At 39.6% G+C, this 13,682-nt stretch overlaps 1 protein-coding gene across 1 annotated transcript in view; it reads left to right on the top strand.

Moving 5' to 3' along the window:
• LOC141666167 (uncharacterized) overlaps nucleotides 1-13,682 on the top strand; it is a 28,635-nt gene that overhangs the window by 3,884 nt on the left and 11,069 nt on the right. The window contains exons 3-5 of the mRNA XM_074472160.1: nucleotides 9,776-9,929; nucleotides 10,009-10,391; nucleotides 10,473-10,856. Coding sequence (XP_074328261.1) covers nucleotides 9,776-9,929; nucleotides 10,009-10,391; nucleotides 10,473-10,856 — 921 coding nt within the window. The remainder of the gene's footprint in view (nucleotides 1-9,775; nucleotides 9,930-10,008; nucleotides 10,392-10,472; nucleotides 10,857-13,682) is intronic.

Below are 13,682 nucleotides of genomic sequence, written 5' to 3'. Positions count from 1 at the left end.
TGAGTTTAGAAAAAGTTTGTGCCTCGCACGTGCTATAGAATATATACAAATCGAAGAAGCTCATACTTTTAATAGAGGTCATTGCACACACAAAACTAATTTCTCATAAGTAACAACATGCTATTTATCTATTTAACAAGTATGTATACCAATTTTAAAAAAATTCAGAATAGAGAATGCCCGTGCCTCGCACGGGCTATAGAGCTAGTTGTAATTTTAGTAATGTATATCATATTGTAAATCATAAGATATCGGATGTGAGGAAAAAAGATAATACATAACTCATTTAATATATTGTAGTATTTAAAGAAAGACATCTAAAAAGATGTATAGATATGTATCAAACTTAAAAAATTAAATAAAATTAAGACTGACATATTAATAAATCGGGTTGGGTTTGGTTGGGTTAGGGTAAAAATATTTGAAACCAATATCCAACCCATTTACGTTCGGGTTGAGTACGTCACAAATCATCTATTATTTGATTTACATTGAGTCGGATTTTTCAGACTAAAAAAGGGTTGGGTTGGGTCGGTTTGATCGGTTTATGCAACTCATGTGCAGCCCTAGGCTATAGTACTTAAATTCGTTTTTGAATTTGTAATTTTATTAATTATTTTCACATGATGTTAGGAGCAATTGATGATATCAAATAGAAACTATCAGAAGCATCGACGGATGATGACTACATCGACGGATGATAATGACATCGACGGATGATGATTACATCGACGGATGATGATGACATCGACGGATGTTAATAATCGACGGATAATGATGTCAACGGATGATGAAATCAGTATTTGTCACATTAGTTAATCTATGAGAAGGAAAAGGAAACAAGAACTCAAGGCGGTGAAGGACTTTATCTCAGAAGCAATTGTATAGGTTTCCTTGTTGTTAATAGAACATGATTCCTTATACATTAGTAGTTGCGCTCTATATAAAGCACAGATTAGGTTCATGCTATAAGCATTGCGACATTGTTATATCTTTCGCATAACCTAGCAGCTCTCAAGGATATTTGTTCATCCTTTTGAGAGAGTACGTTTGTAATAAGTTTTTATCAGTTAATATAAAAACTGTTGATTTTGTTGAAGCTTTGTCGAATTGATTGTATTAACTGTATCCACCCTACTCTACAGTTGATTAAGGGCCTAACAATTGGTATCATAGCTTGCTGTTAACGTACATACAGTTTAAGATCTAAAAATCAATCAACCATGTCAGACAAAGAAGAAGAAGAAGAAACACAGAATCCGAATCCGAAGCCACCACCCCCAGCCACATCACAAATAAGCAGCAACATGAGTAGGTATGAAGCAATCAAGGTGTCTATCCTGAAGATACATGAATATCCAATTTGGAAAGTCAGGATGGCCATGTGATTGGAAGCCACAAATCCTAAATATCTGAACTGGATCTATGATGGTCCTCACAGACCAATGAAGATAGTTGTTTCGCTTGCAGGAGAACCAGAGAAGATGATAGACAAAGACAGGAAAGACTACTCTCCGGAAGATATCTCATCTATCATGAAGGATGCTAAGGTCAGACACATCCTGCACAGCAGTCTTGATAGTGTTATGTCCAATAGAGTCATTGGATGTAAAACAACAAAAGAGATATGGGATGCTTTAGAGGTAAAGTGTCAAGGTACAACTGCTATCAAGAAGAACAAGAGGATAGTACTTTCTTAAGAATATGAGCACTTTGACTCAAGGGACAATGAGTCTTTAACTGAGATCTATGACAGATTTCAGAAGTTGCTGAATGACTTATCCCTTGTCGACAAAGAATGTAATAACCCCCAAAATTTTCAACTTTTTTTGTAACCCTTGTGAATAGTGTTTTAGCTGAATGAGAAAACTTTTCATGCCACACTATGTAGGGGTTCTGTTATGGATATTCTGGGATATTATTAGTACTCTATGTAGTATATAAGTGTATGTAAAGATCGTCAGAATCCAATTCCGAACACTTTGGTTTTTCCCGGAAATCCACAAGATACAGAGAGAATTGAGTATAAGGTAACAGGATAAAAAGGATTTAAATTAAAGGATTATGATAGAGGATCATAAAAAGGAATATAATGTATTGAGAAAGGTTAAGGGAACCTAAGTAATAAAATCCCGGGTATGATCCTTCAAACGATAAACGAAAATGAAAGTTAAGCGAACCGTATAATAGATCAGCGGTCATTAGGCAATCAATTAGGAAGTTAATCAAAGGGATTAGTGGGGATGATGTCATCCAACCAATAGAAAGAGGACAAGGAGGGGAGGATGACATCATGAGGGTGACACAAGCATGACATGGGAAGGAATGAGGTGTGGTTGAATGAGAACCACACAAATTCAAGGGCAACAAGGTAATTAACTAAATCAAACACAAAAACAAATCAACCAAGCCAAGCAAATTCATTCTTCATCAAAAATCAAAAAAAAAAGAAAACCAAGGCATTGTTCATCTTTTGCTCTCGGCTTTTACTATTTCAAAAGGGGAAGAAATTCAAAATTCAAGATCCAAGCTTCCTAAATTGGTGAGTTAATTCCCTAATCATCTTCATGCTTAGTTAGGGCTATATCATGAGTTTAAGCTATTAATTCCTTCTCAATCTTCTTCATTTAATCAAAGAAGAAGACTATGAATAGTGTTTTCAAGTTTTTTAACTTGAAATTTTTCTTGTTTTCTTGAAGATCCAAGCATTCTTAAGACTTCTCAAAGCTTCTTAAGGCTTCCTAGCTCATCCCACCACTTCAAGGAAGGTATACCATCTCCAAACCCTAGATTCCTATGTATTATAAGATGATTTTGATTAGTAGGATGATATTGTAGCTTGTTGTTGTAATTAGAGTTTGGGATTTGAAATGGTAGTGAAATGGAATGGTAAATGTTGTGGTTTTGATTAAAAGAACTTAAGTATGATTAAAGTTAAGCTTAGGCATAAGTATGAATGATTAAATTGAATTGGTTGGGGTTGTTATGATGTGATAAGGATGGATGTTGGTTGTATGTTGGATTTGAGGTTGATTTGGGTTGGTTTTGAATGGTTAAAAATTGGGAAATCGCGTAAACATAGCCGTCGTAACGTCCAATTTTCTTTAGACTGTTTTTGTGCATAACATTAGGACCCGAGAACCCCCTGCTAGATTATGACCAATGCCATGTTTAGATAGCTCATGTTACGAGCTTCGTTTTGATATGTAGTTCGTTCGATTCCGATACACGGTTTAGGAGAAACGACCGTTTCAAGTAACGGCGTTTCGCGAACGAAACTTTTCCCCTCGCCTTACTTTGAAACATAGGTTAAAGACCAAAAAGGGTTAATTAATGTATGAAACATTTATAGTAAGTGTGTTAGGCAGTTGGTAAGACACTCGCGAAGGAATCGCTTTAAAACTCGTAAAGGTTAAATTATTAAAAATGGTGGAGACGAGGATACTCGAGTGACTTAAGTGAATCAGTAAGCGCAAAACAAGCGTTAGAGTCTAAGTTAGTTAAAGTATAGATTTACAAGTGACTTTGGTTTAATTCCAACTTACTTGTTGTTTATAGGTTACCAGACTCGTCCCGAGCCTTTTATCACCCCAAGTCGCTCAGGCAAGTTTTCTACCCGTTATAACTGTTGTTGTGATGTATTTGTGTATATGCATGAACTTGCGTTAAATGCATATTTGTTATAGCAAATTCTTGCGATATATTGTAGCATGTTATATGATATATATGCATGCCGGTTTTGTATTCTTGCTATATATATCTGTTGGTTCAAGTTGATAATACCTATGCTAGAGGATAGCGGTAACTTGCATATACCCTTAGTATAGGGACCCAAAGGTGAAAATATTTTCTAAAATCGGGAGTCGAGGATCCCGAGTAGATTTTGTATATATGGATATGGATATATATATATATATATATATATTTATATATATATATATGGTTATAGTTTTCCAAACTATTAATCGAATAAGGGATATTCGATAACTTTATATTAATTATTGAATAGTATTTCGAATATTATTCGAGGGCTTATGACTCCTTTATATTATTATTGAATATTACTTGGATATTCAATCGAGGATGTATGACTCCTTTATTTTATGAATATTATTTATAATATTCATTCGAGGTATTATGACTCCGAGTATTTGCTGAGATATATTCTTTATTTTATTAAAGAATAAGGTGTCAATAATCAAACTTATTTTCGATTATTCAAATAAAGATAATACTTTCATATAAGTGTATCTCTGGTTGTTTAATACTCGTTTCAAGTATAAGTTTTAATACTTCTACTTCAATTATTTTTATAAGGATAATTCTTTATGGGAATATTATTTAATTAATAATATTCAGACATTTTCTAAATATACTGGGGACTGATTTACTTCATTAAATCAGTTTTACTCCAAACACTCTTTAAAGTGTTTTCGAGTCTTCAAAATGATTTTTAAAAGTTAGAGCGGATCCCAAAACTCATTTTTATATTTAAGATCTTCCTTTTTAAGGGGATTTAAATACTCGCTCAAAACCTGAGGGATCCGGCTCTATGGTGTATTTTATATTCGCAACAAGGTTGCTGTTTTGATAAATGAATTGATTACTTGCCCAATGTTCGGGAAGTAAGCCCATCTAATTGAGTCGGCATAAGCGACAGGCCGGGGTACGGTCTATCAAAGTGTAAGTGGCTGGGTGGCAGTCCATCAACGCGTAAGAGGCCGGGTGGCGGTCCAGCACAAGGTCCTTATGTGGCCAGGGTGATGACCGGTGGGGGATTCATCCATCTACTAGTAGAAAAGGTTACTTATTGGTATCTTTGCCTGATCAGCAAGATATCGGGTTTATGCCAAAATTCTTTTCCTTTCCAAAATTCATTGGATGTTTCAAACTCTGTTCATACTTTACATAACAGAGGTTCCAGGAAATGTTTAAGAGATATATATGTGGATATATATATCGGGACTAAATAAAGTATCTCGTAACTTTATTTCATTCAATAATATTTCAAAGATTGAATCTATTCAAGTCTTAACTTGTGGTCTCATCTATGGGATGTTTTTTTTTAAAAAAACTTATAATACTTTGAACGGTGGTAGTTCAAGTAGCTTTATAAATGATATAAGTGTAGTGAAGTATTTGGTAACTTCATTCCTTGTTTTTACTTATATCTAGTAAGTAATTATCTTACACATGATAAAGATTCTAGTAAGTATCCATTTAGATACTTATATTATTGTTATCACTATGTATTATCTTGCGAGCTGTAAGGCTCACTCTTGCTTTATTTCTTCATCACACAACAACAGTTAGGAAAGATGGCCAGACTCCAGCAGACCCAGCGCAAGCGCGTGGGAAGCGTCCCGCGTCTTCCCGATGATGTTGTAGCTGTTATAGCTGCAGAGGTAGATCTATTGTAGATCATACCATCTACTTTTGAGAATCAATTATGTATAATTATAACTTGTGGCAGATAATGGCAATCAACTGTAAATTTATCAAGTAATCATTTTGGGTTGTAATAACTTTTAAATTGCGGATTCAAAGACTTGTACTTATTTCAATTTCATCTCTGAGACTATAACGGGTTGTGGTGTGTGTTAGTGTGGGGTCACAACATAAGGTTATTTTTATTAAGTAAGTGAAGTGGTATTGTGGAATGAAAGACCGTGACGACCCGGATCCCCGACCCCGGATCTGGGGGTGTTACAGAAATGGTATCAGAGCTAAGCGTTATAAACCTCAGAGATGATGCGACGATATAATAATAAACTCACAAAGATAATAAGAACTCTTGCCAAGTTCATTGTCGGACTACTTAAAGTAGCACTGATAGTTAAAACCCTTACGGGAACCCTTATAAGTATCATGATAGTAACTTAGCTCGTTTAATGTGTAGGCACCTGAGATAGAGGACCCTGAGATGTTCGAGCGTGAGCATGATGAGGCACTGCTAGATGTTGAGGATCAGGAGGAGCCTGAGATGGAGGAGGATGAGGAGGACCCCTCAGAGGAGTCAGAGACGGAGGTCATTGCTATTCAGATGAGGAGGACCCCTCAGAGGAGTCAGAGACAGAGGTTATTGCTAGTCCAGATGAGGAGGACCCGGATGAGGTCCCAGTAGCTGAGGAGCGTGTTGGACCTATGGTAGTGTATGCTGGTACCCCTTTACCCACACTTCCGGTGGTCAGAGCCCCTACCCCTCCACCACTATCTTGGATCCCCTATGATGACAGCTCAGAGACCCATACTTCCGAGCCTAGGCAGACCGAGGAGGCACCCTCAGCGGCTCCGGATTCACCACCTCTTGACCCTGCCCACAGGCAGTCTTCGTTAGCTCATGGATATGTTCAGGATGTTCTGAGGACCCGAGTGGCTGTTGCCGAGGCCCGACTGGATGAGGCCAGGAGGGAGTTGGATGCAGAGAGGGCGGGTAGGCGTACCCGAGCTTATGAGACTAGGGCTTCTATACCCCGATCCTTGAGGAGGGAGCTTACGGGGATAGAGCTCACGTCCCGAGCGAGACTCAGATCTCTCCAGGGGGACAGGCATGGTAGGATCTCCAGGCGGCAGGCCGACTATATCTTCCGTCGTGTGATGGAAAGGGTTTGGGAGCTGACCCGCTCCGGTGTGTGATTCAGGATTGATGATGGAATAGTCTAGTTGTCTAGTTAGCCGAAACCTTAGTAAGAGCCAATTTTCCGGGATAGTTGACTTGTATATAACATCCCTTTTTTCTGACTAGACAGATAGACTCTTGTGTATCACTTTTGGGACAGATGACTGTAGCACTGTTGTACTTTTGACCAGATCAAACTATGTATTTCTCGTATTATGTATATATTTGTTTCCTTTGGTTCAGTTCATTAGTGACGGGATCACTGTTTTTATCATTATTATTACTGCACTTCGTATTAGAACTGTTATGGATTAAAACTACTATATATAATTGCTGTATTTAATACTAAGGAACGTGAGCTTCGAGGCTCGATTTGACTGCTCTTGTGTTTCGTGACTCAATCTGCCTTAACAAGATGCCTACGTACCTTGCTGATTGCCAAGGATCAAGTCAAAAAACGTAGTTCTGATGGGTGGGGGTGAGACCCCTTATATAGATGTGGGAGTCCTTGAATTGGACTTGGTATAGGAGACTTGGTGGATAAGCCTCTGAATTAGGATAGACTTAGGAGTCCTAGGAAGTAGGAAGCTGATTCCTTATCCTTTTAGGTTCCCTTGAGGCTAATCTCTAAGGACTTATATCCTCATCGGGACTCTTTTCAACATCTGATTTCTCCCTTATTAATTAATTACGAAATTAATTAATAATCAGGGCTTTTTGGCCTTTTTTTATTCCACCAGGCCTGATCTGGTCCGTCAGGCTTAACCTTTCTGGTCTGAATATCATACATCTTCTTATTGGGCCTAGCAGCCCATTAATTATAAAACCAGGACTTATTTATCCCTATCATTTGCCCCCCAACTTTTGGGAAACATTGATTAGGTTTCGCAGAAGTTAAATCTATTCGTTCCCTTACAGGGTTTCGTTTTTGCGTAAAGTGTGGAGCGACCTACACATTTACAACGAATCTTCCTTTTATTCAGAAATTATCTTAATTTCCAGGAATTTTTCCCTAATTTTCTGGGATTTATCCTTAATTTTCTGGATTTTTCCCTTAATTTCTGGGATTTATCCTAATTTTTCTGGATTTATTCCTTATTTCTGAGAATATTAACATTTTTCAGAAAATATTTAAGGAATTTCCTTATTTTTCTGGATTTTTCCCTTAATTTCTGGGATTTATCCTTAATTTTCTGGATTTTTCCCTTAATTTCTGGGTTTTATCCTAATTTTCTGGATTTTTCCCTTAATTTCTGGGATTTATCCAATTTTTCTGGATTTTTCCCTTAATTTCTGGGATTTATCCTTAATTTTTTGGATTTTTCCCTTAATTTCTGGGTTTTATCCTAATTTTCTGGATTTTTCCCTTAATTTCTGGGATTTATCCAATTTTTCTGGATTTTTCCCTTAATTTCTGGGATTTATCCTAATTTTTCTGGATTTATTCCTTATTTCTGAGAATTTTTCAGAAAATATTTAAGGAATTTCCTTATTTTTCTGTAATTTTTCAGAGATTTTTCTTTTCTTTTTTTTTTTTTTTTTTTTTAATATAAAATTCGACTAGGAATTTTTCGAGCAGAAAATTTTCGACTAGGAATTTTTCGAGTAGAAAATTTTCGACTAGGAATTTTGTTGTTCTTTCGGTCAGGAGTCCTGCTTTTTGACCGAATTAACCTTCATTTGTTGCCCAGGTCGATGCAAATTCGGGCAGGGCTCATTCGATCAGGAATCCTGGTCGAATTTCGGCCAGGATTTTCACCCCTTCCTCTTTTTTTTTTTTTTTTTTTTTTTTTTTTTTTTTTTTTTTTTTTACAATTTTCGACCAGAAAATTTTCGACCAGAAATTTTGTTCCTTTCGGTCAGGAGTCCTGCTTTTTGACCGAATTAACCTTCATTTGTTGCCCAGGTCGAAGCAATTTCGACCTCCTGTATTTCGACCAGGATTTCCACATGATTCCTGGTCGAATTGGGTCATATTCCTGATCTTTTTATCCATTTCTCCCTGGACTTTATTTTTGGGCCACCTTCACTTAGCTGGGCCTTCATTCTTTTGGCCCATTATGACTGGATTTTGGGTTATGGGCTGTTAACCTTAAATATCTGGGCCCTTTTCTGGGCTTTTTAAACACTTGGGCCCTTAGCTGGGCTTTATTTTTTCAAGGTTTTTTTTAGAATTGGGCCTCATTTCTAAGCCCAAATTCCAAACTCTTCTAATATCTTTCTGGATTCTTCCAAAATCTTGAAAAAACTCAAGCTTTTCTTTTGATTTTTTTACTAGAATTCTCTTGAATTTTCCAGGAACTTCCAGAACCTTCCAACTTTTGGGCCCAAATGGGCTTTTTAAGGTCCATTACCCATTTATTTCTCCTATATATAGGTGGGATGAGAGTGTGATTCTTCACACCTCTCATTTCATTTCTCTTCACCTACAACTTTCTAATCTTCTCCTCTCTCAAATCCACTCCTTCTTCCTCCCAAGTCTTTTCCAGTCTTTACTAGATGGCCGACAAGAGTTCCGAGAGGGCGGCCAAGATAGCCTCGGCTTCAAAACGAGGTAAGGATATCGAGATCCGCTCTTCATATATGTCTTTAATTGATATGATTAATACTAGGGGGGATGAATATCCTTCCACTGCACATCTCGACTCCTTTAATCACTGTAATACTTGGCATAACATAGATTTCAATAAACTAAATGCTCGTTATAACGTCCCTCCTCCCTTTAGACTAGTTCCAGTCTCTGGTGGTGACCGTACTTGCCACTGGAGGCCTGATACTCTCTTCATCTACACCGACGCCCTTAATGCTGGGCTCAGGTTCCCTTTTCATCCTTTTATCCCTCATCTTTTGGCTGACTTACAAATTAACCCGTGTCAGCTTCCTCCAAACGCCTGGAGGAATATTCTATGTTTTATGGTTTGTTGTCTTAGGGAGGGCTTTCCTCTTTCTGTAGCCGTTTTTAGGAAAGTCTTTCAATGTTACAATAGTTCTTCCAATATTTGTGGCTGGGTTTATGTCAAACAAAGGCCCAAAAGCAAACATATCTTTAACAGCGCCTCTATTCCGGATAATAATCCAAATTGGAGGAATAGTTTCGTCGGGTTACGTTGGGAGAATGGCGATTGGGGCACGCTCTTTCGATCTTCCTTCGGGAAGGTCAGTGATGGTAGCCTCAAATCCATTCACTTAACTCCTGAAGAAACTATCATTTATAATGGGCTCACTCAGGATGATGGCACCACCACCAGCTGGACTCTTTTAGAAGAGTTTTCCCTGATTCATGTGGGACTATCCTCTGTTTCTCAACAGGGTATTTCTCTTCCCTTCTCAATTTTTCTTTATTTCACGCATTATTAACATCACTTATTTTGTCTTTTGCTTTGTTTCAGCTGCTAAGGAGATTAACGAGGACAATGTCCCCTTGGTCGAGGAAACAGCTAGGATGAAGAAAGCTCGGTTAGCAGGCCTAGACACCAGAGGAAAGGCGACAGAGCCTATCTTCTTGAGAAAGCACAAGGAGCCTATGGGGGAGGCTTCAACTGAAGGAGCTGAGGGCCATAATGCTCCTATCACTGCTGCTGCCCCTGCTGCTGCTGCTACAGGCGCCTTTCAGCCTCTCTGGGGATTCCGCCGAGGGGATACCGTGGTTGGTTCCACGAAGCATGCTTGGGATTGGTCCTACCATAGCGTGACCCCAAAGGACTTTACTGATGTGGTGGCCACCCCTGACCTTGAGAGGATTAAGCTCATGGGAGCCCAGTCTCTGGCTTCGGTATGCCTTCTCTTTTTTAAACTTATTTCTCGTTCTTGTAGCACTTTCTTGCCTTATACTTTGTTAATTGTTTTGTTTCAGTCTAACGCCTACTTTCAAGGCGCTGTGAGGCAAGCCGAATCATGGAAGCGGGCTTCTGATAAGGCCGATAATGCCCTCAGGAGGCAGCAGAAGAAGTATGCTACCCTGGAGAAGAAGCTCAAGCGCAAGGAGGAAGAACTCGGAGAGTCTAACGCCGAGCTGGTGGTACTTCGGGCGGAGAAGGATAAAGCTATAGACAATTATCTGGACTCGGAGGAGTTTGCCCAATCCATGAGGATTAGGGATGATTCAGTCTTTCCCGAGTTTTTTAGGACTGGCTGGGACACGGCCCTTGGGACCGTGAACGAGGCTTGTCCTGATATTAACCTGGCGGACTACATCTGCCCTGACGATGAGGCTTTGCTACAGAGGTTTCGTACCCGAGTAGTTGTCTCGGATCATGTTCCTCAGGATCCACTTCTTCCTCCTCCCGAGTCTTTTTCCAGACCTGCTGAGGATGACAGCTCTTCCTCCTCCGAGACGACGGAGACATCTAGCGAGAGCGGAGAAGACGATGATATGGACGCCGAGGGCACCTCAGCTCCTTAGAGCTTTTTCAGCCCTGCGTGGCTTTTTTTATTTTCGAGACTTTATTTATCAAACTTTTTGTAACATCTATCAGATCTATCTCATTTATCACCTTTTATGCTTTGCATCCATGCATTTGATTTTTATTTGTTAGGCCACAATCATACTTTGAAGAACTTATGAATTTCATAAAATTGTCTGGGATTCGTCCCTTACACAAGTCTTAATAAATTTCGTAATAAAACTAAAACATATAAATCCTAAGCAAGCAAAGCTTCAAGGTGCTTTTCAACCTACTCGCCATCCTGACGAGTGAGAATCGTACTTCGACCATCTTACACGTAGTAAACCTTCAGGTTTTGTGCGTGCCAGGTTCTCGGGACTTCAAAACCATCCATAGTCTCCAGCTTGTAGGTTCCTCTACCCTGAACGCTCTTGACTCTATACGGCCCTTCCCAATTTGGGGCAAGCTTTCCTTTCTGTCCGACACCAGAAGCCTCTATTTTTCTCAAGACTAGGTCACCTTGTTTGAAAAACCTCTCTTTAACCCTTAGGTTGTAGTAGAATGAAGCCTTTTTCTGATATTCTACTATCTTTGCGTGTGCTTTATCTCGTACTTCATCGATTAAATCCAGGGCTAACTTCTGCCCTTCCTCATTTTCTTTTTCATCAAAAGCCTGAATCCTTGGAGAAGAATGTGATATCTCCACGGGAACTACTGCTTCCGCCCCATATGCCAACATGAAAGGAGTTGCATCTGTCGTGACTCTACAGGTAGTCCTATAAGCCCATAATATGGGAAGTATCTCATCTACCCAATTATTTCTCGACTTTTCGATCCTCTTCTTTAGTCCATCCAGGATTATCCGATTTGCTACTTCCGCTTGCCCATTGGCTTGCGGGTGAGCCACAGAGGTGAATCGTAACTCAATTTCATTTTCTTCACAATACTTCTTGAATTCCTCATTGTTGAATTGCGTTCCATTGTCAGTGACGAGGATACGGGGAATTCCATATCGGCACATAATATTTTCCCACAGGAATTGTGCAACCTTGCTTAGTTGTGATTTTGGCCAAAGGTTTGGCTTCGATCCACTTGGTGAAATAATCAATGGCTACAATCAGAAACTTCCTTTGTGCCGTGGCCATAGGAAAAGGACCTAGAATATCCATTCCCCACATTGCAAAGGGAATAGGCGAGTTGATAGAGGTAGCATCTCGGGGGGTTGTCTGGCGACTGGTGCATGCTTCTGACAACGATCACACTTCTTTACTATTCTTTGGCATCAGCCATCATTTCTGGCCAATAGAAGCCTAAACGAGTTATCTTATGAGCCAAGGCCCTGCCCCCCAAGTGTTGCCCACAAATGCCTTCATGCACTTCCTCAAGAGCCAAGCGTGCCTCATCGGGCCTGAGACACCTCAAGTAAGGAACCACGAAAGATCTTTTATATAGAATCCCATCTATCAAAGAGTACCTTAGTGCTCGAACAGTTAACTTCCGTGCCTCAATTGTATCGCTTGGCAACCAACCGGTCTGAATGTGAGCCTTGATGGGATCAATCCATGACGTCCCCAAGCCTACGGGAGCCACAAGTTTAACATCTATGCTTCGTGTCTTCAAAACACGGAAGTACACACTTCCTGAACTTTCTTCAATCTCAGATGAAGCAAACTTTGATAGCGCATCTGCTTTAGCATTTTCTTCCCTTGGAATGTGTTCAACATGGCATTCATTAAATTGGGTCATCACAGCCCTTACTAGGCGAACATACTTTGCCATCGTATCATCCCTTGCTTCAAATTCTCCCTTTACCTGGGATATGATCAACTTCGAGTCTCCACGGACCTTTAAGTTTTTGACCCTAAGTGTCCCAGCTAGACCAAGGCCAGCAATCAGGGCTTCATACTCTGCCTCATTGTTTGTGGTTGGGAAGTCTAGCTTCATGGCATACTCAATTAAGAATCCATCAGGGCTTTGCAAAACCAACCCTGCTCCACTGGAATTTGTTTTTGATGCTCCATCAAAATAGAGAACCCAATATTCTTTCTCCTTGTCCCCATTGTCGACTCCCTTGTCTTGAGGTGTGGTATCTTCCTGCCCCCCGACTTCTTGGTTGGGTATGGTACATTCCACCACGAAGTCAGCTAGTGCCTGGGCTTTTATGGCCATACGTGGCTTATACTTGAGATCGAACTCTCCCAATTCTATTGCCCACTTAATTAGTCTCCCACTTGCCTTGGGACTGTGAATGATATTTCTCAGTGGCTGATTTGTTAGCACTTCAATTTGGTGAGCTTGAAAATAAGGACGCAGCTTTCTTGAAGCCATCACCAAGGCTAAAGCGAATTTCTCAATGGCTGAATAATTCAACTCAGCACCACGCAAAATTTTGCTGACATAGTATACGGGTTTCTGGACTTTCAGTTCCTCCTTAACCAACACCGCGCTCAAGGCGCTTTCTGAAACAGCCAAGTACAAGAATAAAACTTCACCCAGAACTGGCTTGGCCAACAACGGGGCCTGGCCCATATACTTCTTTAACTCTTCAAATGCCTTCTGATTTTCCTCACTCCATACAAAGTCTTTAATGTTCTTTAATGACTTGAAGAATGACAAACACTTGTCTCCTGACTTGGAGATGAATCGCCCTAGCGCAGCAACCCTTCCTGTGAGTTTCT

The sequence above is a fragment of the Apium graveolens genome, chromosome 6 (assembly GCF_009905375.1).
Source record: "Apium graveolens cultivar Ventura chromosome 6, ASM990537v1, whole genome shotgun sequence".
Lineage (NCBI taxonomy): Eukaryota > Viridiplantae > Streptophyta > Magnoliopsida > Apiales > Apiaceae > Apium > Apium graveolens.
The sequence above is the reverse complement of the archived record's forward strand: the minus strand, read 5'-3'. Positions and strand labels throughout refer to the sequence as shown.